The 26,375-nt window shown below is 37.6% G+C and overlaps 1 protein-coding gene across 5 annotated transcripts in view; it reads right to left on the reverse strand.

Moving 5' to 3' along the window:
- The window catches only part of SEMA5A (semaphorin 5A), a 316,527-nt gene that overhangs the window by 203,749 nt on the left and 86,403 nt on the right, over positions 1-26,375 (reverse strand). For 3 of the 5 annotated variants that reach the window (XM_032442465.1, XM_015854392.2, XM_032442464.1), the window contains exon 3: positions 16,013-16,208. In XM_032442465.1, coding sequence (XP_032298356.1) covers positions 16,013-16,142 — 130 coding nt within the window. In that variant the 5' untranslated portion in view covers positions 16,143-16,208. Of the gene's footprint in view, positions 1-16,012; positions 16,209-19,643; positions 19,796-26,375 lie in introns of all 5 variants that reach the window. The other 2 variants (XM_015854395.2, XM_032442466.1) reach the window with 1 other exon arrangement.

Below are 26,375 nucleotides of genomic sequence, written 5' to 3' on the forward strand. Positions count from 1 at the left end.
AAGTAATATGCTAATTATATACATCTCCAATTCTTAGCACAGATATCTGCCCTGTTACTTGCCATTCTTCCATACGTTGGAAGAATAAATGGTAGAAGCCAAACACTTTGAAGACAGCAGTCTACTGCAAAGCAGAGAACACCTGCCTGTTACAGACTGCTTTTCCAAAACCTTTAATCCTAGACATATGTCCACTATATGCAACTTTATATTGGCATCCTTAGCTTTAGATCCTGACTAGGCATGTTGTCTTGCAGAACTGCACCAGTAAAAGAACCCTGTTTGGCCCATGCTTCTACAGGAAATGGAGACATGGTTTGAGAAGAGCCCACAAGGAGATGATGTTAGAGTACCTGCCTCCTGGACTGCACATGCAGACTCCATGTAGGATGCAAAGCCAGGAGCATTCAATGTAAATACAGACTCAGATCAAAGCTCTTGACATTCGTTAGCTCTTTCTTATGTGATTCACAGTACTGCCCTTTACCATGCATTTCATACTCCGACTAATTAATTATTAATGCATCTTACAATAGCAGAGTTTAAAGATAGTACTTTAAAACATTGTATTGTAGTACCAGAGTTGAAGTTGTGCACTTCCTTACTATTTCTGTATAAGTAATCTGACTTTTAGATAGCAAGCATGTGTATGTTCCACCCCCAATGAAGAATTACATGCAAGGAAGGCACCGCTTGTTCCTTTTCTTTGATCTTTAGTATGCTAGTAGGAGAAACTACTGCATTACAAATATTAACCAAATAGGGAAAAAAAAAAAAAAAAAAAAAAAAAAAAAAAGAAAAAAAAAAAAAGAAAAAAAAAAAGAAAAAAAAAAAAAAAAGTCTATTTAGCATTTAAACTTACAGAAAGAACACATAAAAAAATCTTTTTTTCTGAATAAAATCCAAAAGCCAAGCCCAGCCCCAAGTCCAAGTGAAATTCCTGATCCACCTGTTACTTAGATTGGAATATTTGCCATATCCACGCTTCCATGTATATATGGTCCAAAAATCCAGATGTCAGATTTAAGGATTATGATGGATGTAACAGATCACACAGTCTTTGCTACCAGACAGCTCCACTAGTCTAAATGGAATACACCAAAAGCACACTAAAGGCAGCATACGCAGAGAAAAGCAAAGAAATCAGACAAAAAGGTGGTATCACCAGGCAGCATTTCATGTTCCTCTGTAAAGTGAAAGGCTTAGGACAGACAGGCCTACTATACAAACTCAGTACTGTTTTTAATGAAAAAGTCATTGCATGTCGACCCCATCAAAAAGAGCACATTTACATTAGGGCTGTATTGATTTTAACAATACAGATCTAACAGTATGCAGGCATTATAAGTAGGAAATAAAAGAATAAGAACAGTCTATTATGTTGATAATAGACTGGGGGCGGTGAAGCCCTGGCACAGCTGCCCAGAGAAACTGCAGATGCTGGAGGCGCTCAAGGCCAGGTTGGATGGGGCCCTTGGCAGCTGAGCTGGTATGGAGCAACATTTCCACAGCAGTGGACTGGGACTGGATAGATTTTAAGGTCTCTTCCAACCAAAGCCATTCTGTGATTCTGTGACAGAAGAATAACATACATTCTGTTGATTAAATAGTGAGGAACTGTGATGTTTCTAGAATAGGGATATAGGAAGAAATAGGAACATATCATTTCTGCACACCAATGGATGAAATAAAAACAACTGCATAAGCAAGGTTAGATAATGCATTTCAAGTCCCTGCAAAAGAAAATATGGAGAGGATACTTTGTCCACCAAGATTAAATCAGCAACCACAAACTATGAATGTTTCTCTTTTAAGTCTTACTACACTATGTTTTATTCCCCTTTGGAAACAAGGAAACATGTCAGACCTCCATCTACAGTTCAGAGCTCAACTTTGCTTATAGGGGGAAAAGAAAAAAGCCAACCTCAAAACTATGGCTTCCTTTCACAATTTACTGTTCCGGAAGTCTCTTCAGATCATGAGCAAAACAGTTACTTTCCTTTTACCATCCAACAAACACAATGTAACATGGTCCTGAAGCCTCACCTAGAAGCTCTGCCAGCTCCCCTGCACTTTAAAACATACATAATAGGACAGATCCTGAGGCTAAAAAAGCTCTTGATGCCATCCTGTAAGTTCACCAGCAGCTCACTAGGCCTCTAGTTATTAAACAACTATTACCAGCTTCACAACAACTTTAAAAATAATACAGCAGAGCTAGAAGTAGTTCATTTATTATTAAAGGAGGATTATTTATTTATTTATTTATTAAATATATTAAAGTATCTGTTTCTTCATTTAAAATAAGCCATATGTTACAGAACAGTGAACTTGAACTTCTTGCTTAAACTTACTTTCTACCCAATTCCCCATTTCTTCTACTACTGCTCTCGTTATTCCCCAGGTCATGGCCTCAGCAACTGGCTCACAGGGCAAGGAAGATGCAGCCATAGCAATTACCCTGGCCTGGTTCTATGACCTGCTTTCGCAGCCCACACTTCTAACCTCCAAAGTCTCAAGGTGCTTCTGTTCAAGAAACATTGATATGTTGAACTAAGGGATGTGACTTAGTGGGGAAACGTAGACGGTATATATGGATGGTTGGACTGAATGACCTTGAAGGTCTTTTCCAACTTTGGTGGTTCTATGATTCTAAGGTCTACAGTCTAACCTGCATTCTTGTTTTCTTTGTATGGCCAAAGTTTTGCCAGCTAGAAATACATACTTGTGCATTCTTATGTGTGTGCAGATGTCTATTACTGGGATAATTAAAGGGAATTTTGGTTCTGACTGTCTGCACCCTCAGGGAAGAGACAGTAACATCTGCTGCAATGACTACTTATTTCTTATTTTTCTGAACAAGGATTTTGAATTGTTTATGTTTCATTGTTCAAACACACACATGTTGCATACAAACACAAGCTACAAGGGAAAAGCAGACAACTCCCTCCTAGATGAAAGCAGTTTCAGTGCCACAAGCACAATTTTTATACACTTCAGATCACTTTAGAGTTCTGTAGAAATTAAATAGTGACAAGGCATCAGCCATAATATCCAATTAGAACTTCTTTTTTTTCTTCTTCTTTTTTTTTTCTTTTCTTTCTTTTTTTTTTTTAAAGTTTTTGTTTGTGTTACACAATGAAACCAGAAAAACAGAGGGGAAAAAACAATAATAATTAAACCTACTTAGCAAAGTTTGACTAGCTAGCTGGAAGAGCTCTCATTTCCCACACTCTCCTCACTTTTAAGGAAAAAAAAAAAGAAATCTTGACTTACACATAGAGTATCTGGTGTTATAATGTTTTTAAATTACACAGTATTAGTCATCTTAGGATAGCACTGTAGTTAAAAATAATAACCAGGTAAGCCACACAACCATTTGAAGTGCTAAGAACCGTATTTAAAAACTTTCAGTTGCCCAATCTTCAGCACTGTATTTTGAACAAACATTAAGTGACTTGCAGACTGTTGCTTAAAGCTAGAGTTGAAACATGGATTTCCAAATCATAGTCCAAGAGCAAAAAGCCTTCTGATATTCACTAACTGCCCAAACTAGGAGCCATAGAAATACCACATTGAAGACTACCATTAAGAAACAAAAAATATGAAAAAAGGATACAGGCAGAGTCAAAACTAAAGAGTCTAGGGGCTCAGTTCTGGATTTTTCTTCATGATGCATTTGAACAACACCAACTCACATTTGTCTACTTGAACATTGCATTCCATTGTCTTTCTTATTCCATTTTGTCACTGCATACATCTGTTCTTACTATTTTGCAATGAAATAGTCATAAGTATCACTCTGAATGACATCACCTTGATATAAGCTCCAGGCCACTGACAGAGAAATGCAGCAGGAATAGCAGCCTATACTCTCACTGTCTAGATTCTCCACAATCTCAGCTCTTGGGACACTGCTGTCCTCACATTAATCATTACCAATTTTTGGTTTTATGAAGCTGTCAGCAGGAGGTTTAGCAACCACACCCCTCTTGAAAAGTACGTATATCTGGACACATGACAAATAGAATGCAGTATTAGAGAAACCAAATGCAACAAAAGAACTTCCAGAGAGAGGCACCCACAGAACCACAAGAGCAATGTTAGCTGTCATGTTTGTAAGGGAAACTGAAGAGTCATCTCTATGGCAGTTCACAGCTAGGATGACTCTTGTGTATTACAGTAAATTGCTTAGCGTGTTATATGAGAAAGGAGTTCAAACAGGTAGTAAAGAGATCTGAGAAATCACTGGAGGCTATCAAAGCCAGTTTACTCTAGCAGACTACAAGTATTGGAATGGTTTATTGTTTGTATCACTTCAACCTAAGAATCTCATGTGTAAACACACATATCCAGGACAGAAAAATAAACTGTGTACAAACTGCATTTAAAAAAGCAGTGGTTGTTAAGACTAAAGGTGACCAGAAGTCTGTCAACAGATTAGAGGTAGATTCGAGTAGAAGTGGGATAATGTTTAGGTGAAGAGTCCCAAGAAACTATTCAGCGCAGAAACATTAAGTACAGTATTACTTTAAAGCGCGAGCAGAAAGAAAGAGTTTCAGAAAGTTTTCAGGACATGCTCTAGACCCACACTACCACAGCAAGAATACAGCAAGATTAAGCTCACGCACAAGAAGAGAAAGAGGGAAGCCTACAGGATAGCATGGAAACTAATTTATAAAAGACTTAGGCAGAAGACTAGAGAAAGACAACACACGGGGGAGGAAATAGAACAAATGCAGGAGAAGACAAATAGAGAGAATTTCAGTAAAATATAAGCATTATTATCTTGCACCAGATGCACGTTCCTTCCACTTGCATATCCTGTTCACATCAAATGTTAGTTCAAGAAAGCCTGGGAAAAAAAGCATAAGGAATCTGCTGTAGACAGTAGTGGTATTTTCAAGTCTTAACATTGTGTCTTGATCTAAAGCATAAAAATGAGAAATGGCCTAAGCCTAAAACATATAATTCAAGAGCAGAAAACCAGGAGACGTTTCTGAAAAAAAGGCATGGAAAATAATGAAATAAATAAATTAAAATGAGAAGGGCATGAGAAACCTTTGAAGAATTCTCAGGAGAGAGAAAAATAAACATCAATTTGTGAAGGAGGATGGAACAAAGGAAACTTTTTCCCACTCTCCACTGTAAACCACCTTGTATGTCGGCTCACCCACACTTCAGAGTTGGGACTCATTCAGCTGCACAGATGCAGATGAGTACATTACCAAAACACGAAGCTTTTCTGAGCTGTGAAAACAATGCCACCCATCTCAGCTGTGTATTCACATGTGGAAATAATACTAATTTCATCAGACCTTCCCCACACCAGTGAGAGATTTGTTCCTCACTGGGGCAGTTATGCTAGTCAGCACTCTAGGCAGACAGTAGCTTCACACTTCAGCCTGCACAGAGCCCGCACACTCCCCAGTAAGCGCAGCTCCCCCTTCCAGTTGCCAGCTCCAGCACCCACCACTGCCTGCCTTCCCCTCACTGTAGAGGGGCTCAGCCTTTCACATTTAACAATTAAAAGATGGCTTTGGCACCTGGCTATACAATTTACCTTGAAGGAAAGCATATTGTACAATGATAGGAAATGAGTATCTGATCCTAATGAAAGGTTTCACAAAGAAACCTGCACAAGTTTTATTTATTTACTGTAAGGAAGAGAAGCATAATCCAGCTGCCTGCTGTAGATTGTTAAAATAGTACCATGTTACTTTGCTGGGCAACACCTGTTTCAATTAGCGATACTATTTCTCAAAATGAATGTCCTGCAATGACACTTAACTAAGGTGACATTCTACAATACTAAACTCTTCTGTTTACAATGCTTTAGCTTAACACAATTTCTTGATTCTATCAATTCCATCCAAGACAATGCCTCTTAAAATATTTTCAGCCCTAAAGATATTTCACAGAGGGAAATAAGCTATCATAACACTGGACACACAATAAGGCTGTGCTACCATTCAACAAGACCTGGACAGATGGGAGCATTGGGCAGGGAGTAATCTGATGTGGTTTAACAAGAGCAAGTGTTGAGTCCTTGCATCTGGGGAAAAATAACCACATCTATCAGTACAAGTGAGGGGCTGACCTGCTCTGCAGACAAGGACCTGGGTATCCTGGTGGACAACAGATTGGCCATGAGCCAGCAGTGTGCCCTTGAAGCCAAGAAGGCCAAGAGTATTCTGGGGTACACTGAAAAGAGCAAGGCCAGCAGGTTGAAAGAGGTGATCCTCCCCCTCTACTCTTCCCTGGTGAGACCACATTTAGAAAACTGTGTCCACTTTTGGGCTCCCCAGTTCAAAAATACAGGGATCTCCTAGAAGGAGTCCACTGAAGGGCCACAAAGATGATAAATGGCCTGGGGCATCTCCCTTATGAGGAAAGATTGAGTAACCTGGCTCTCTCTGTTCAGCCTGGGGAAAAGAAGACTGAAAGGGGATCTGATAAATGTTTATAAATATCTAAAGTGAAGTGGGAGGCAAATGGATGAGGTCAGGCTCCTCTCAGTGGTACGTAATGATAGGACAATGAATAATAGCCTAAAATCTGCATATAAGAAGTTCCTTACAAACATGCAGAAGAACTTTATAGTAATGGTGACAGAGCACTGGAACAGGTCACCCAGGGAGGATGTGAAATCTTCTATGGACTTATTCAAGACCCATCTAGACTCTTACCTGTGCAACCTATTGTAGGGTACCTGCTCTGTTAGGGGGGTTGGATCTCTTGAGATCTCTTCCAATCTGCAATTCTTCAATAACAAAACTTAAAGTGAGCACTATTAGTAGAACAATAATCTTATGACAGGTCAGAGTAATGTCTCATGTAAATATCTCTAGTCACAAAGCAGTGAAGACCTTGAAGAGGAAGGGAAACCCAGTCTACCTGAATCAAAGTGGACAGTATGCACTGAGAACTTCATTCCTTGGCAAAGAAAAGTTTACTCTGTGCTTGTTGATTTAGAAACAAGAGGCATGCTTTGTCTTTTCAAGTCTTTTTCAAGGGGTTGAGGTCAGTAGAATATTCACATTGACAGTATCAATTAAAGAGACAGAATACACCTCTAACATTTTGTGGGAAAAAAAAAAAAGTAAAATATTATGCAGTGGGAAAAAACTAATTAAAACAACACTGTTTTTCAGTTTCTCTTTATACACACCAAAAATTGAGAGAGATTATAGAACTTTAGCTACTCAGGGTCTTTATGTCTTGACTGCCCATGTGTTTCTTAAATACATTTCAGTTCAGAATCTGTCTTCTACAATCTTTCCGTAAAAAAAAACATGTCCAATAAAAATATGTATCATTTGAAGAAAAACAAAACAAACCAAAACAAAAACACAACACAACAACAGAAAACAGATTAATTCCATCTGTAAGCTCTGTGTCAGTAGTGGAATGTGGCAGGAGTCTGCTGTTGTGCTGTTTTGCTTATGGACAAGAAATTTCACATGCTCTGAACAACCACACTAAGAAAATCAGTTATGGAAAAGCTATGCAAAGGCTAGAAGGACATGTTTGTGCAGCTGATGAGCCATTTCATTCATTGCTAAGATTATTAACATTCTAAGATGGCCCAGCACTTGACTTGAATGCTTACAAGGATAAAAAGGAATTGAAATTTGACACTTGCTTTAAAGAATGATCACTTCTGCAAAAAAACTAAGTTATCTAGTATCTAAATATTATTTGCTTCAAGAGCTTCCCTGTCATACTCTGTTTCATTATGGAACTGGATAACAAATATACAGAGTGATTGAGACAATGAGTAAAGGGATAGTACATTTCAATCTTCAATACTATCTTTTTTTTTTTTTTTTTTAAATAACTGTAATCAGTTGAAAGTTGCCATTCCCTAGTGGGCGCTTAGTCTCCTGTACAAAAATCAAGGCAGACTTGATTTTGTTAAGGAAAAACAAACAAACAAAAAACACACCAAAAACTGGAGGAGGTACTATTTTCCTCCTTGAAAGTGGTTGATTATTGAAAGGACAGCACAAACAATCTCATAGAACTGTCATCTGGACAAACCAAAGTTGTAATATTAGCCAACCATTAACTTCCCTTCACCGATAAGTGATATTTAAATAAAGGAAAACCTAAAAAAAAATAGGGGATGGAAAGCAACACATCTCAGTCCCATTGCTGAATCTGACAGGAGGTCTTTAAAGATTATTTTTTTATAGCAGTGGAAAGAGAAGAAAAGAGCAATAAAATCCAAGCAGCTTAAGTAGACTATTATTAATTTAAACAGTAGCTTGCTAAAAGATTAGGAGAAAGAGATGAGAGTACAAACAAAAACAAGTTCATACAAAATGTACTTTTTTTATTCAGCCCGCAAGTTATTTCCTCTTGGCACATGTCAAGCATATGTGCTTCATAAAGAAACCACATGATAAAACAAGCAAAGAAGTATCTAATCTATACTACTTAGGTAAACGCCAAGCGAGGGAATTCTGTGGTGGTTAGACAATAAGGTTAAGAAAATATATTTCTTAGGATTCCCGAACCAAGAAATCAGAAAATAACTGCACTAGTTTTCTTTTCTGGTTAACCTCAAGTAGAAATAAAGGGTTTACTGTCATTTCTTTTAAGGACACAGACATGTTATTTTAAGCATGTTTATTTAACAGATAAGTTCTTTACAGCCCACCACATATTCAAAAGATCACTAAACACAGGTTCTAAAATTGTCATCTTATTTTATTTTATTTTATTTTTGCTGAGAAAGCACAATCTTAAATTTTGATTTCTTTGGAGAAGCGTAAAAGAATGAGATTTGCCCTACAGCAGATGATCTCAATTATACTCAGAGCATCAATTAAGTTCAAGTTCACAACTGTACTTGATGCCAAAAAAAAACAACAAACAACCATAAGAAACTAGATGTTATGCAGGTGAATGGCAGGACAGTATATGTTTATAACCTCTAACCTAAAACTAGTATTGGGTCATGTTTTTTTCCAGCTTATACTTCTCCTAATAAATATAAATGAGTTCTGTATTCCAAAATTGCTAAAATGTCACAAATCCATCAGCTAGCCAGCATCTCATGCCAGTTCCACTTGATGTATATGTATGAGAGAGTATTAAAAAAGAAATGGCAGTGTGAGCCTAAACATTCATCCAAGTCAAGCCACAACGGAACAGGTCACTGCATCCCTTTATCGAACAGCAGAGGAGCATTCAGACAAGGGTTTTTTGTGTGGTTTGCACAAAATAAAGTGTGCTAAATCATTCCAGTCATTTAAACTGCATGAGGTGACACAGCTAAATTTGTCTGAAACAAATCAAATGGCTACCTGAGAGGAGAGAAAGGCAAGCACTTGGGTAGGTCCCTTTAGGTCTATCTAGTGGAGTCTACCAACAGCGCGAGTCTCCAGTGGACTGTGCAAGTTTGGGCAGGTCACAGTTTTGAAGTCTCACAAATATACTGGCAAGGGGAAATGCCACTGCAACTAATTTATACTTTTAAAACTGCAGAAAATCACCTTCATCTACCACAGTTTCTCTAGAGTGGGTGGCTAAGTGCTTTGAAAACTACGGAAATATTTAGACAAGCTTTAGTCTTCTCAACTGGCTTGCTCTGTTTTTGAACAAGAACAGCTCAACTTTTACAGAGTCACTGATCTTCACAGGCATTTTATTTTTCTAAATATTATTTGTCAATAGTTTACATCTCACTGTCCCTACCCAAAGGAAATTTGTTTTCCACAGCCTTCTCTAACTATTCAGGTTACACACATTCATTTGCTACACTGAGAAGGAATGCTTTTCAAAGAAAAGAAAAATTAAGAAAAGGTTGGCTATCGGTGAAACCTAATATACTTTATAAGTTAATATTTCATAACTGTGTGCACATAAAAGCATATCCAGATAAAAAAAAATAATAAAAATTACAACTGTACAGCTCTATCTTTAAAGATTAGCTTATTTTATGCCTTTTTCTGTTAAAACACTTCAAGTTATTTCAAACATAAGCATACGTATTTACACACTACAAGCATATATAAACATATGCACAGACAAATAATTTTGAGCACTGGGTCTTGTACCACCTGCATTTTGTTTCCATGCCCTTAAACCTACAAGGTGCAGTACAGGATTTACAGCTTCTTAATTTTAATTTATTTCTGAGGTTTATGCTAACATGGATGATGAATCTTCAGCACACACATGTAACATATGCAAGCAGAATCAAGGAAAAAAAAACAAAAACAAATTGCAACAGTTTAGTTCACATTTGCACATCTAGAGGCAGACTTCTTGGAGAGAAAGGGATTTAAAAGAGGGACTATGCATCATTACAGATACTCTCAAGACTGCATAACACACTGAACTGCACACTGAGATGATAAGACCATTCTAATTTTTATTTACAGACCTGCTTTTATCTGATCCCTATAAAAACCCCAACTAACTTTTAATAATAAGAAAAGGAATTTCCAGCTTCCAAGTGAAACAGAAATTGCTTTATTCAGCTCTAAGAAAGCCCTAGGACAAAGGATTTTAGAGTTGAAACAGTTTTTTCACTCTAGAAAGAATTACTTATCTGTTCCACATTCTGGGAGGAAGAAGTGATGTACTATGCATTCACAACATTTATTATGCAGATAAATAAATTACACTATGATTACTGCTACTACTTATGAGAGACAAATACAATGGAAGAGGGTTTGAGGTCATGTCAAAAGTCATTTGCACATGTGTATGCAAGTTGTCTTTCCTTTCCTCTGCCTGGCAGATTACTTGAGTAAAGGTTCTCAACTGGTGTGCGTAATTCTTGCCAGTTGATGTGAGATGAAACATCACAGGCTTTCAGCTAAAAATATTTTGCTGAGAACATAATTACAGAAGCAGTATATGCCTTTCCAGATAAGGTATTTTGACAGGATCACCACCTAAGTGTTTTTTGATGGGCAGTAGAATAAGAAAGCAGATTCTTGCAAGAGATGTCGTCCCTACCTATAGTTTACCATGACGACTCTCCGGGACTACTTTTTATTCTTTTTTTTTTTTTTTTTTTTTTTTTTTTTGCAGTTGTTCATCCATATACACTACCGCAGATTCCCACTCCATTACTCCATTAGTTGTATTTAGTAGTTCATACTTCATCTACCATATCTACAAATAAAATAACTGTGTTGCTATTTTGGCATACCAAAAAAAAAAAAAAAAAAAAAGTGCCCGGCCTTGGCTAACGTTCAGTGTCCTACACAGCACTTATCTCTGGTGAATCCAACATCTTTACAAGTTGACTTTACAGAATACGTTAACAGTGTAGCAGTCAAATGAACGGTTTCTAGTTAAGTGCTAATTTCATGACACTGTGTTGGTCCAGCAGAATAAATAACATCAACAGACACAGAAAGCATTTTCTAATACATTCCTGAAGTCAGTAAATGCAACAAGAAAGACTACAGAAAACATAGGGATGGTTCAATGATGGAATCTTCTGAATTGGAAGGGACCTTTAAAGGTCATCTAGCACAATACCCTTGAAATGTATCTACAGCTAGACCTTATTTCTAAGGATAGGGCATTCACCACCTCTCTGGGAAACCTGTTCCTGTGTTTTATCACTGTTATTGTAAAAAAATCTTCTTTCTTATACCCAATCTAAACCTTCCTTCTTTTTGTTGAAACCATTTCCATTTGTCCTACCAAAAACAGACCCTGCTAATGAGTCTGTCCTCCCTTCTTTCTTATAGCCCCCATTTAGAGATGCAGAAAGGCCACTGTCAGGTCCTTTTCAGAAGAGCTGTGCTCAGTCCCCATCTTGTACCAGTAGCAGAGGTTGCCTTGACCCAGGCGCAAGACCTTGCACTTTGCTTTGTTGATCTTCATGAGATTTTCCCAGGCCCACTGCTCAAGTCTATCTAGGTCTCTCTGAATGGCATCTCTTACCTCAGGCATGTTGACACCTTGGTGTCTTCTGCAAACTTGCTGAGGGTGTACTTGATTCCACTGTCTATGTCATTGATGAATATGTTAAAGTGCACCAGACCACCATTTCTTAAACATCATCAAGAGAAGACTACACATCAGCCAGTTCCCTCAGGATTCTGGGATGTATCTTATGGGGACCCATAGACTTATGGATGTTCAGGTTCCTCAGGCAGTTGTGCATCTGATTTTCACTTACAGCAGGAGACACATTGCTCTCTGACTTCCCATATCTGATCCTGCAGGATTCATTCATGACACAGTTCTCTCACACATACACCTTCATAATACGTTGATACTCCTGTTATTTCATTACTTACATAAAGTTCCGAAGACAAACCTCTCTTACTCACCTTTTCCCTTGATTTCTCATCTGTTTTGCTTAACTAGCAGCCCTGTAATTACTAGTCAACTACTGCATGCCCACACTAGTAATGTTACCCAGCTATTATATTCTGTATTACACATTACACATAGATTTCTACACTGTTTCAAAGATTTACTGATTACTCCCTTCAGATTGTTTTGCTATGTACGAGCTACAGCTTTTCAGAATATTTTAAGGGAAGGAATTTTTTTTCAATGAGTTCATAAAAGCTTAGAAGCATCACAGATATGTACTGATTAATGATATATGTATATATATGTGTATATATATATATATATTTTTTTCTTTCTTTCTACAGCAAAGGTCATTAGTCTAGCATAAAAAAGATATTACCAAATCTCATATGAGCAATCTGAAAATAAACAACACGTAAATACATAGCAGCATCCCACACATTTATTTACAGCAAAACAGAAATGTTCAGTACACTAACAGTGGCTACTCCATAAGATGCAACTGAAACAAGAGAACAGAGCAAGTCACTGTCCCCAAAATACCTCAGCACAGATAACTTAAAACTGAAATAATTCATTAGAAATCAAGTATGAGAGAATTATAGTAGTCTAAACAGCAAGGTAAAGCTAAAGAGTAGCAAAATTCAAGCTACTCTCCTATATGTTGGCTGAAATTTATGGATAGAATCAGACTCAATGCATTTTTAATCAATCTTTAGCATGCGGCACTGGTAATGAATCTAAATTATTTGCCTGCATAGCTGCATATACAAAACATGTAAATGAAACAATCATTTAGTTTGTTAAAATAAGTAGTTAAGTGCTGGAATTTTAACTGCACTTCTTTAATTTACAACTTTGTGTATGTTTGTTATGATAAAATAAAAAATTATAATTTAATTTTTAAATCTAAATTACACACATTACTTGAACACTAAGAAAACCAACTATTTCAGACTAAATCAGACAACTGTGTCTATCAACTAATGAGAGATAAACATCCTCCCTTCACATTAGACTGATCATTTGCAACTCCAGCTTAAAAAAAATACGACAAATTTACTTCACTCCCCAGTATATTGGAGGAAAGGACAATCAACACCATTACTCTTAAACCACTGAAACACCAGAACAACAAAAAAGTCTTTCTGTACAGAACCTTATAGAAAAAAATGTAAACTAATCTTCTTGACAATTAAATTTCATTAAAAACTAATTCATCAAAACAAACAAAAAAAAATACATGTGTTTTCTTAATGAAACAGAAAGAATGCAATAGGTAATATAGAACATCTCAATTCTTGCATCCTGAGGGATACAGCTACACAATATTTGGAATTTATTTTAAATTACAACACTAATCTAAAATCATTTCAATTCTAAAATATAAAAGACAATCAGATAAATTATTAAACGCCCAGGGTTTTTATAGATAGCATCCTTTGTTTCCTCAGCAGTTCATCCCAACACCCCAGAAAATAACTACTGGCTTGGCTACACAAGGAGTTCAGAGTAGAGCTCCAGTGCAAAAACACAATATGTGTGAGGTGGAAGCAGGGACAAAGTGATCAAGGAGGAATTTAGAAACACCGCATGGGCATGCAAGAATCAAGTTAACCAAAGTTCAAGGGCAGTTAAAACTTGCAAAGAATGTCAAGGCAACAAAAAGATCTCCTAGCTGCTACAACAATAACCAAAGATCAAACAGGAAAAATGTAAATCTCTTGCTGAACTGGGCAAGTGACCTAGTGCCAGCAGACACAGATCAGTCTTACTCAATGCTTCTTCTGTTTCAGTCTTCACCAACAAGGTCTCACAAGCCTCTGTATTCAGTAAAAGAGTTGAAGAACTATCAGTGGTAGATGCAGCCTGAGCAAGATCTAAGCCTGTAAAAATCCAAGGAAAAAAAACAAGCTGCATCTATGAACAGTGAGATAACCAGCCACTCTACAACTCTGAAAAGCAACAGAGAGGGAGAAATATTTCCAGTGAGTTCAGGGAACAAAACATGAGAACCACAGGACAGCCAGTCTTTCTTCAGTTCCTGAGAAAGTCACTCTGTCTCCTTAGAATATTCTTTTACAAAAAATTGGAGGAGAAGGTGGTGACAATTAATAGTCAGTATGGATTTGCCAAAGCTATGTCAACTCCTGGTCTACCTGATTGCCTACTATAATAAAATGACTAGGTAGATGAGAGCAGTGGATGTCATTTATCTTAACCTTTCCAGCACTGTCTCAGTGCATGCTAGGATGTTACAGCCTGTCTCCACAGATGGGAAATTAGGTGGATAAAAAAAATGCTGATTGGATGATCAGGCCTGGAGAGTAAATGTTTAATGATGCCCACTCCACCATGATGCTGGTAACAAGTGAAGTAGTCAGACTGATCCTAGGACCTGCTCTGTATAGCAAATATTTTAATCAATGACTAAGGGGACGCAAGGTAAGAGGTGACACACTATCAAGTTGGCAGATAACTCCAAATTCATTGATAAGGGCTGTCATCCAAAGGGACCAAATTGAGCTGGAGGAAAGGGCCAAGAGCAATATCAATTTCAGCAAGTACACAAGCTGAGGCCTGCACTTGAGAAAGAGTAACACCTCCCAGTATAGACTGGGGATGAACTGCCTGGCTGGGGAACAGCTGAAAAGACCAGAATGTATTGGCAGACATGACGAAGCCAGAAGCATGCCTTTGTAGAAAAGAAGGCGAATGGCACTCCAAGCTTTATTAACAGGAGCATAGCCTGTTCAAGGAGACAGAATCAAGGAAAGAGATCACAGTATCAACAGAAGCATCAAAAATGTTGCATCCAGTCTGGGACCTCCCCATACATGAAGAGTGCTAAAAAAAACCTGAAACAATTTGCACGCCGTGTTGGAGAGCCAACAAGATTGCCAAGGATCTTGACAAGATGTCTTCCAAGTACATTCAGAGTGAACTGGGCTTTGTCTAGACTAGAGAAGGCTTTGAGGGAGACCTCATAGTGGCTTCCAGTACCTGCAAGATACTTAAAAAGAAGATGGAACTAGAATCTTCACAGTGCTGGATGGTGGAAGACGTCCTCATATAGAGTTAATTTTCCTCAAGCTGGCTACTATGATGCTATGTCTTGGATTTAGGAGAAAAACAAAGTTGATAACAGATTGACCAGTGTTATAAGTCTTGCTGAATAGTACTTACACCAAGTCAAGGAATTCTCAGCTTCTCATACGTGACCTCTTCCAACCTAAGCTACATACTCTATGATCTTAGCTTTATTTTAATCACAGAGGAAAATGAGTCACTCACTGTAAAATGACACGTACATTACCAAATTGCAAACAAACTTTGCAAACTTAGATGTATTCATCCTGTGTTGAATACAGTCCAGGTAATTTTTATTTTAATTTTTTTTTAAACAGCACTGAATGCACCTTTCTTTCATAACATGAAACAACAACAAACAAGAGTTTCCAGGAATTAAGAGATTACACATTCCTTAGCATAATTCTAAAAACACACACACATATATATAAATACACATATATATACACATATGTCTGCATGTGTGTATTTATATATATATATACACACACACACATATTATATTATATTATATATTATATATATATATATATAATATTTATATATTAATCTATAAAAGAATATATATATATATATATTCTTTTTTAGAAAGAAGAAAGGACATATTGCTCTTACTCCTTACCTTTGTATGCAATAACCGGGTGCACAGCTCTGTGACAGTGGATATCTTCTGCGTCTGGCTCCAGTATTCCTAATACTCCAAATCCTGCCAACAGCAGTACAAGAAGGCAGCTTCCTTTCATGGTGGTCATGCTGTCCTCCACAGCAGTCACTTCTTTTAACTAGACACACTTCTTGCACTCATGGGGGAAAAGCACCTAGAGAATTCAAAGAAATTTACTCAAGCATAAGAGCAAATACAACAGAGAAATTAAACAATTGTTTATGCTTTTTAAAAAACAGCAACAAAATCACTAATGAAATGATTTTCTCTCTATTTAGGATTTGACTTTCTGATAGGATGCAATCACAACTGTTCCAATAAATCCCTTATAAAGTCATCATCCCTAAACAGTTTTAGAATATTAATTTCCTTTATCAACTGGAAGCATTCAAAAACTGTTATGTATTACCTCCCCAGTCTGCTGGAAAGGTTTCATTTTGTATTTGGGAAAAATAATGAGCTTTTGTTTTGTTTTGTTTAGATGTAACAAATGAAATGGTACTTTGTAAAATAAAATCCATCCCATAACTGGGACTATTTTATAAGACATAAAGCAAGCTCTTGTTATAAATAACCTGTTCAGAGTACTTGTTAAACCCATTTTGCCTCATCTGCCTCCTTATAGATAATGAAAACTGAACACACACTTGGAAAAAAGAAATAAAGAAAAAACACTCTCAAAAAAATCATACACACACCAAGATACACACTGGCAACATTTTCACCGGCTCTCAGAAAGCGGAGTAGCAGACATGCAATTTCTGTCCAACCACAACACCATGAAGACATCTGTCCTTGCAGAACTGGCCAAACATGCAGCTTAGCCTGACACCTGAGGCTTCCCTGTAGGTTCCACTCTGAGAAGGAAACCAAACCTAATGCTGCTCTGTGCAGCCACTGCTGTTCCAAGTTCCACAGAACCACTTGGAGAGGATAAAGTTTCCATCACATCACACTTGTTATTATGCTCCACAAATCTTGTAGTCAGGTGGGTTTTGTTTTAATTTGCTTTTATTATTATTATTTTTATTTTTTTTTAAGAGATAAAGAGATCAAAGGTAACGTTGGGTTGATTCTCTTTGCATTTATAAAAGGCTTTTTTCATGGGCTTCATGGAATGAATAGCATCATGTTTAAGCTTCCCTACCATCCTAAATGCATACAATAGAAAAGATACAGAGAACATCAGCAAACAACTGCTGGTTTATGTTCACTTTGACTGCTCCCCCTCACTCCTTTCTTACAAAGGATAGTGTTTTGATTCCTTGCAATTATGAAGGAGAAAATAAATTGTTCTTTCATATTACTGACTGGTCTGCAGAAACAACCGTCCTGAAGCGTGTATATTTTGTTTATCTGCACAGCATGTACAGCATAGCACAAATACAGTAAGACAAGGCTGACCTCAATGTTCTTACAATGTACTCTTGCTTTACAGAAGAGAGGTTGCTGGTTCTGACATTGGCCTAATCCCTGCCCATTTGCTGAGACTGATGACCAGGTTGTTTATTACATATTCAAATGCTGACGACTCCTTTCTAATAACCAAAATAATGTATTTAATTCACAAAAAGAATAAAATTAAGTCTAACTGCCATTATATTTTTAAATGGCCAACACTTACTTTTATAACAACAGAATATTCATGGTGCCAGTATTATCTGAAATCTTGCTCAATTCCTTCAGCTTTACCACAACAAACATTACAAGTAATAACAACCTAACAGTGTGATTCAAAACACTTTTGCCAGCAGCAGCTTCACCAAGTCCTGAAGGCTTGCCTGTTGATAGCACACTTTTTTAAGGCATTGTTGCCTTTTAGAAGAGGAAGACAGAAGATTCAACACAACTCTGTAATGGCAGAAATGTCATTATGCAAATTAATGGAACCATTCAGGAAAGAACATAATCAGCAAAATTGAATCAAACACATTTGATCTCATTGACTTTTACTGTTTTATTAAATAAGATAAAAAAAATCTATTTGTCTAAATAACTTAAATGTTGAAATAAAGGATTTCAAACAAATAGATACTTCATAGTAAACACAGCATTTTAAAAGCTGTGCTCAGAGAGCAGAGTGGTTAGTAAACATTGCTCTAATACACTGGAACAGCCATCATAACATTAACTGTGCTTCTCTTACTACCTTATTTTACTGCCTTAAAAATCCTTCCAGCCAAGACCTGGACACATCCAATTCTCATGATTTTAAAGCAAAATAATTAGATAACAGGCAGAATACATCTGAGCAGCATGTGAATTTAATATTAGATTTCAGCTTTATGCTAAGTTTGCTTACATTTCCTGGGGGAGGGGGAAGCAAGAGGGATGTTTCTAGCCTGTTAAATTCAGATTCCTACCTTTTGAAGTCATATATCTTATAATACCACATTCCAGTATGAATCTGTTCCTATAAACTGCTTGTGGCTCACAGCAGGCAATACCTGCTTATAGAAATTCTGTGCACTCAAGTAAAAAGAGGCATAAAACTCCTGTTCCAGTGTTTTGGTAGTTCATTTTCTGCAAGGATGACATTTCAAGCATCATGCACCATTCGGATCCAAATTCAACCAGTTTATGTGGGTAATATCATAGCTAATGGATATTATTAACTTACAGACAGCACCAGTGCATTACTACCAGGTTATTCTAATTCAAGTTTCTGTAAGATTATGTATGTGTATTCAGGAAGCAAAATGAGGGACAGATACCACATCATAGATTTTCAGAAGCTGTTTTTCTTGTTCATAGTACAGCAGCAGCAATTCCAACACCTAGCAATGTGGTACTTTTATATTAAAGAAACAAATTTTATTTCCTTTAATTCGCAAAGTCCCAGAAATACCCATAAATATGTGAATACAAAACGGAAATAAATTAAGAGAAAAATGAAGCATTAGTATTGGAAGCTCAGCCTTCTCTGGCCCCCTGGCTGTAAATGCTGTATACTTGTACAGTCATGTTATAGAAGAATTCTAGGGCAAAAACTTTTTTTCCTTGCCTCACTGTACTTCTTTCTCTCACTATACATTTCTCATATTGTGAAGATAAAGGCAAGAAACACTCCCCTTCTCTCAAGCAAAATATCCAAAGACAGACTGTGAAGAAGAGGCAAGGAAGAAAGTGAATGTGCTTCTGATAATATATCTCTGAGATAAACAGAAAACTTTAAGTTTCTTTCTAGCTTACCTACTACCTCTATAAATTCATTAAACATACTAATCCATTAACTCAATTTCATTTAATTAAATGCATTCATTAATACATTTAAAATTACACTGTGGGTAACTGCAAGTAGAAGCTTACTTGCAACTCAGAAGAGTTTTGACAACCTTAGCCAGACAAGAGAACAGTAAAGCAAGCTGGAACCAGATGGAAATTTTATCACCAGGTCTCTCACAAGAAAAGGATGAGCTTTATGCCAGCTAAACAACTGGAAGACAGAAACTCACTAACCACTTCATTACCGTATGGTATGGACAAAGGTATAAAGGAAAAGGACTCTAGAAACCACAAACTACACTGACACACCAAGGGTACACAAAAATTAAAACATTTTAAAAGAAAAGAAAAAAAATACACACACCTCTGAGCACGTCTGAACAGCATGAAAAGACACCTTAGAAAAGCCTTCAAAAACAAGTTATTTTCCACAGAATTTGCAGGAATTAGATTGCTCCCTTTTGCTCATCCTGCAGTAATGGCCTCCAGAGAAGCTCCATCTCTCTTCTTGAGATCCTGTTTGCAGGAACAAGCACATATAGACAATACCTGAACTCAGTGCATGTACAGCATTGAAATAATTCAACAGATTCACAAGTCTTGAAGCAGACAATGGATTAGCCCCCTCTCCTTAATAACAGTGTGACTTTTATTCCAAGAACTGGCTGTTTACATTGTGCATTGGACCAACACCAGCAGAACATTAAACACAAAACTTTCAGGCTGGTTTCCTCCATTTCTGCACAATCTTTAGAGGCAAAACTCTCTCAACAGTGAAATAGAACTGTCAGCATTCTTCAGAATTGACCAGAAATAGCCTCTCTGACCACTTTTTAAACTATTGCTATACATTTAGGAATTGGCAAATTAGATGTATTAATTATACAGCTTTTCTAGCATGGCTTTTTACATTAGACTTCTGACAAGTTACAATTTGCAAGTCTCTAAAATAACATGAGGAAGCAAAAAGAAAAATACAGAATTAGAGAATTCGGTATATTATTCTATTGCTATATGTAAGGGAGTTTGTGCACTCTCCCTCATCCACTTTTCTGGACCTTGTTTGCCAAGAAGAAATGCAAGGTTCATTATTATTTAGTAAAGTACTATTTAGTTTATCCATGAGATACATTTGAAGAGGAAAAAATAATTCAAAACCTTCTTTATTGGCTGAGTGAACAAAAGATATCTATTGCTAAAGAGAAAAGTTAAGCGTGGAAGATTTGTAACAGCTACATTAGCTCCATACAGATTCATTTGAGACTGTTCCCTCCAACCACTAAATTCATCTATTCAGGATGCCAATATTTCTACAGTTAAAAACAAACAAAAGAAAAATTTCAGTCTACCTCTGAGTCTTCTTTTATTTGGCTAGAACAAGCTGCTGTGTAAGAAACAGAGTTGCCATGCAAACAGCAGCTGTCCAGTGGCAACAATGCTTTCAAATAATTATCTCTATTGATTCTCTGTCAGTTTAACAGCAATTTCAGTGCATGACAAAGTGAACTTACGTCAGTATTAGAATGGAAACAGAGTACATTTAAAAGATGCTAGTTTCAGTTTATATGCAGCGCCTTCATTGCTCACAGATCACAGAATGACCGGGTTGGAGAGGACCTCAAGGATCATGTAGTTCAAACCCCCCTCCCTAGCAGGGCCACCAAACATACACCATTTACTAGATCAGGTTGCCCAGGGCCCCATCCAACCTGGTCTTGAAACCTCCAAGGACGGGGCATCCACAACCTCCCTGGGCAGCCTGTTCCAGGGCCTAACCACTCTCCTAGTAAAAGAACTTCCCCCTAACATCCAACCTAAATCTTCCCTCTTTAACTTAAAACCATTTCCCCCTAGTCCTGCTATGTCAGCCATTTTCAAGAGTTTACTCCCCTCCTGGGAGTAAGTTCCCTTCAGGTATTGAAAGGCTGCAATGAGGTCACCCTCAACCTTTCTCTTCTCCAGGCTGAACAAAACTAACTCCCTCAGCCTGTCCTCATAGGGGAGGTGCTCCAGCCCCCAGATCATCTTTGTGGCCCTCCTCTGGACCCTTTCCAAAATTCCTGGTCTTTTTTGTACTGAGGGCTCCACACCTGGACACAGTACTCCAGATGGGGCCTCACAAGAGCCGAGTAGAGAGGGACAATCCACCTCCCTATCCCTGCTGACCACCCTCTCCTGATGGAGCCAGGATCCCATTTGCTTTCCGGGCTGCCAGAGCGCACTGCTGGCTCATGTTGAGTCTTTCGTCCATCAGGACCCCCAGGTCTTTCTCTGCCAAGCTGCTCTCAAGGACAACTCCTCCCAGCCTGTACAGGTGCCTGGGGTTTCTTCCGGCCCAAGTGCAAAACCTTGCACTTTGCCGTGCTGAACCTCATTAGGTTCACCCGAGCCCAGCTTTCCAGCCTGTCAAGGTCCCTCTGAATGGCATCCGTTCCCTCCATCGTATCGACCGCACGCACCACTCAGCTTGGTGTCATCAGCAAACTTGCTGAGGGTGCACTCAATTCCCTCATTGATGTGATTAATAAAGATGTTAAAGAGCACCGGTCCCAAGACAGAACCCAAAGCGACACTGCTCTTCACTGGTCTCAATCTGGACATGGAGCTATTGACCACAACCCTCTGTCTGCAGCCTTTCAACCAATTGCTTATCCATCTAGTTGTCCACCCCATCAAATCCACTTCCCTCCAATTTGGAGATGAGGATGTGGTATGGGGGACCATGTCAAAGGCCTTGCTCAGGTCCAGGTCCATTGCTCATGTAACTTGCTTTGGGAGATCTATTTCACTTTCCCTGCCTACTTTGCTACACTTCTGGGACTGCAAAAGAAATAAAGTTTGATAGAATTATAGAAACTGCTCTGGACAACATACACCTTGTGTATAAGCATGAACTAGAAATAGAAGTACTTGGCTAATTACAGACTACATATCCATTACACTATTGCATTAGAATAGCATTATGAATTAAACTGAATATGTTGTTCTGCATTATTACTACATGCTTTAAAATATTTAGCGATAATTATTTCACCTTCAATCATGTCAGTACTACTAAAAATGTTAGTTTTGTCTACTGTACTGTTAGTGGGACATCTTAGCAACTGGTTTAAAGAACAGAACACTACTGCAAGTGATACAGCTAAAAAGGGGAAATGCTGTTTTCTCTTTAAAAAGAAAAAGCTCCCACAGTTGTGCACTGCTAGAAAACATTCAGAAAAACCCTGAAAACATATCAGCAGCTGCATGGTCATAACACTGGAATTTCTGAACACTCCTAGGACGTCACTCAGTGCCTTTTTTCTGTAATGGCTTGATTTCACAAGCCAAACTCTTCAAAATTCATACAAGCCATTTGAGAGGAGGATTGCTAAAAAGGGAGTATATAAAAAATGCTGTATCATCTAACAAATGCATTTCAAAAGGGGAAGAGTGGCTGTAAGGGGCATAGAGAGGCTCCCTGAAAACAGAACTTAGCAGTCAGACAATATTACTTATGTTCAGGTTAAATATTATGAAAAAAAGAGCAGTGAGGCAGTGGCACAAGCAGCTCAGGAAGGTGGTGGACTCACTGTCCCTGGAGGTGTTCAAGAAGCACATACATGTGGCACAGAGGGATGTTGTTAGTGGGCACAGTGAGGGTGGGAATTTTCAGAAGATGTCTATGCTCTCAATTACCAGTGATGGCAACACCACAGGTGAAATCTATTAGTGAGAAGGGCTAGAGGCAGTTGGAGGCATCAAGGGTCCACATGAGCCTGGAATAACAGTGCTCTGCTCTCTTCCAGTAAAATATGCCAGTGTCTTTACTATGTACCAGTCAAATTTCATATGTTTCACAAATTAACTGTGTTCTTTTTTTAATCACCTCTCTCCTAACATTCCATAGATACAATTTCAAAACTCATTTAAATCTTGTTTATAAAAAATAGTTGTTCTTACCACTGTGATTAATTCTGTGTTCCTGTCAAATCCACAAATAAAAGCTACACCTCCTTACAATATCATCACTTTAAGATAAACCCCTTGTTATAAACAGCTTTAGAAATACCTATTTATCACTCAGATACTCAATTAGATTATAGCAATAGCTCAAAAATAACCATTTAAAAGAGTTGAATCTGGAGGCTCTGGACCTTCAGTGCAGAAGTTGAAGCATTTGCCATCCTGTCATATCACCGGACCTAGTAATGTAGACTGTTCGCTATGCAACTGACCAGGTCCTTCTAATTTGTATTCTCATAAAGTGAGACTCAGTTTCAATTAGCAAACTGATTAACAAGTTGCTTTAACTATTTTTTTATTTTTTTTTTAATGTCACCACTCATTGCTGCAGTGGCATGAATTTTAAGATCCGCAAGAGGCAGTTACCCATCAACTGTCATTGACTAACACAGTGAAAAACAAAAATCAATCCTTAAATTCATAGAGACAGTCTGCCAAAAGCCTGCTAAAATCTGTTGCTTATAGTGACAGCAAAAGAATATTCTGTCACAAAAGCTAGTTCTCCAGGGCTGCTCAAAGAGCTGCAATATTTGTGATAACCATGAAGGTAGCTTTCAAAAGATGAATAAAGCAAGCTTTTAATGATGCTTCAGATCTCATTCATCATGCTGTGGGCATGACTGTCTCATCTGTGGGCAGAATGCTTGTGGATGGTAGCATCCTTATGCATGCACCAACCAACCCAGCAGGTCCATACAGAACAGAATCACAAAAGATAAGAATAAAAGTAGTTATACCAGTACAGTGTCAGTGAAAATTAGAACAAAACCACAAGTTTTGGGGGGTTTATTTTTTCTCCCCTACTCCTTCTCTGTTGACTAATCCTTAGTTTCTTTCCCCTTACAGCCAGTCTACTGCTATGGTCACCCAGAACAGCCTACCCAGCACAATGCTAGGGATGCTAGGGATGCTCACATATTTTCTGTCTGGTAAATAGAAGTCAGTCTAAGGAGACAGATGGAGAAATGCTAAAGGATAACACAGACCTTCCTTTAAAAGTAACTTTAGAGAAAAACAAAGAAATAGTAATCACTGCTTGCAAGTAAAGTCTGAGCAACAGAGAAAGTCAGAAGAAGAACCAGAGGAAGTTTAGCGGCTAAAGGGAAGAAATGAGATTAGAGAAATGAACCAAGAGGGAAGAATCACCAGGCAGTACAAGGACACAGAGGGGACAAACTCTAGTGATTCAAGATCCATTTACACACCCTTGCTTTTCTTCTTTTCCTTTCTATCTATACCAAGCTCACATTCTGTTTTTTCAGTTGAAACTCTTACTGGAAAACTACATGCCTTTTTCTTAGGGCACAAGCCCAACACCATCAACACAGCATATAACACAAGCTGATCTACAGAAAGAAAGGGGAAAACAGTTCTCTTACCAGTTCACATAGTTGTATAGTACTCACAGATACTGTGAGAAAAAGCAGTTCAGTAGACAGCCCTTGCTCCAGTATTCTGATGAATGTAAAAGTGACAGAGCTTTGCAAAGGGACTGAGCACTGACAAGGGCCACATGTGGGGCGGGATCCTTGCAGCCCAGCCTTGTGTCCCTGAACTCTGCAAAGATCTGAATCTGCACTGCATGACATTCATAGGCTTCATTTTACTAACTTTTATTGCTGTGTGGTACATACAAACCCATAGTTACACATTATTTATAAAATCTAGTGAAAAGTGAATGTCTGACTGCAAAGCACAGAAAAATGCATTGCACGGCCTTTTTCAGATCACATACTACAGTGCCTAAGCCCTAACTGCAATATGAAATAGTGCCCAGATACCCAGTCCATTGCATTTTGTCTTTAATATTCCCTCACTAATCTATTAGAAAGACCTACAGTATGGAAAGATATATGTCTCCAGTTTACAACTGAGTCAACAAAGACTTCAGTATCAACAGACTCCCCCAGACATAAAATACAGCTTCTCACAACTGCCATCCTCTACAAAACACAATATAAAATTAAGCTTCAGAAGTTTTTATTATTTTAGCCAGCAAGGCTGCTAGTCGCTCTTGAACAAATGCTTCCTAAATCTCTGATATGTTCCTGAGGGATAAAATATGGCAAAAGAATATAAAGAAACGTATACTTTCAAAAACCCAGTATACTTTCAAAGACCCATGACTTGAGTGAACAAAAATGCTGTAATTGATGACTGAGCTGAATTGCATGCAATGGAGCAGCAGAAGACAATGCACTTAGATAACCAGCTGAAAACATTTGGCTAGAAAAAGAATATATTTTTGGTCAATAGCAGAATGAGGAAGGTAAATGTTGGAGTTAGGTGAAAGTTTTTATACAATTTCAGGTTTGCATGCACAGTGACTTGGAAAATATGGTAACATGAAAGTAATGCAAGTTTAGTTCTTGAATTCTAGATAAACTGGGAAGAGAAAACACAGATTTGAGTAGTTTTTGTTAAATAATTAAGGCAGAAGTTCATCCCATCACATTATCATTGTAGCCATCTGGAAAAGTATTTTTGTATTTACAAGCTGCACAGGAAAAATGACAAAATTTGTACATGGATATAAGAAAAAACTGAAGCAAGATGGTAATAAAGCAACTTCAAATACTTGTGTTCTTTGGGGGGGCTGTTTTGGTTACTTTCAATCAAATATCTAACTGAAAGCTGTAGAATGAAAAGTCTAAAAATAAATAAATATCTACTGTTTTGTAAGTCACTGTACAGAAGTGCTTGATAGTACTTGGAATTAACTTTCCTAATGAATATTGTTTCAAAAACATTACGTTAAATCACAAATATAAAGGAGAAAATTGTACTGCTAAAACAGAACTGTCAGGATATTCTGCACACTAATACTAGGTAAACTTCCAAAATAAAGATTGTGTTCAAGCAGTTACTACTTAGAAGAACTGCTGAAGGAGCTCCAGAATGTCATGAAATGACTGCTTCAGTCAAATAATTAAGGAAAATTTAATCTTCTGTTGTGTTTGGTTCTACTTTTTTGGGTTGTTGTTTTTCTTTTTGTGTTTTTGTTGTTGTTTTTGTTGTTGTCATTTTTGTACAATTTTACAGAGCAATGGCTTTTAAACAAATTTCAGCAATTCACAATGGCCACAACTTT

Source organism: Coturnix japonica, chromosome 2 (genome assembly GCF_001577835.2).
Source record: "Coturnix japonica isolate 7356 chromosome 2, Coturnix japonica 2.1, whole genome shotgun sequence".
Lineage (NCBI taxonomy): Eukaryota > Metazoa > Chordata > Aves > Galliformes > Phasianidae > Coturnix > Coturnix japonica.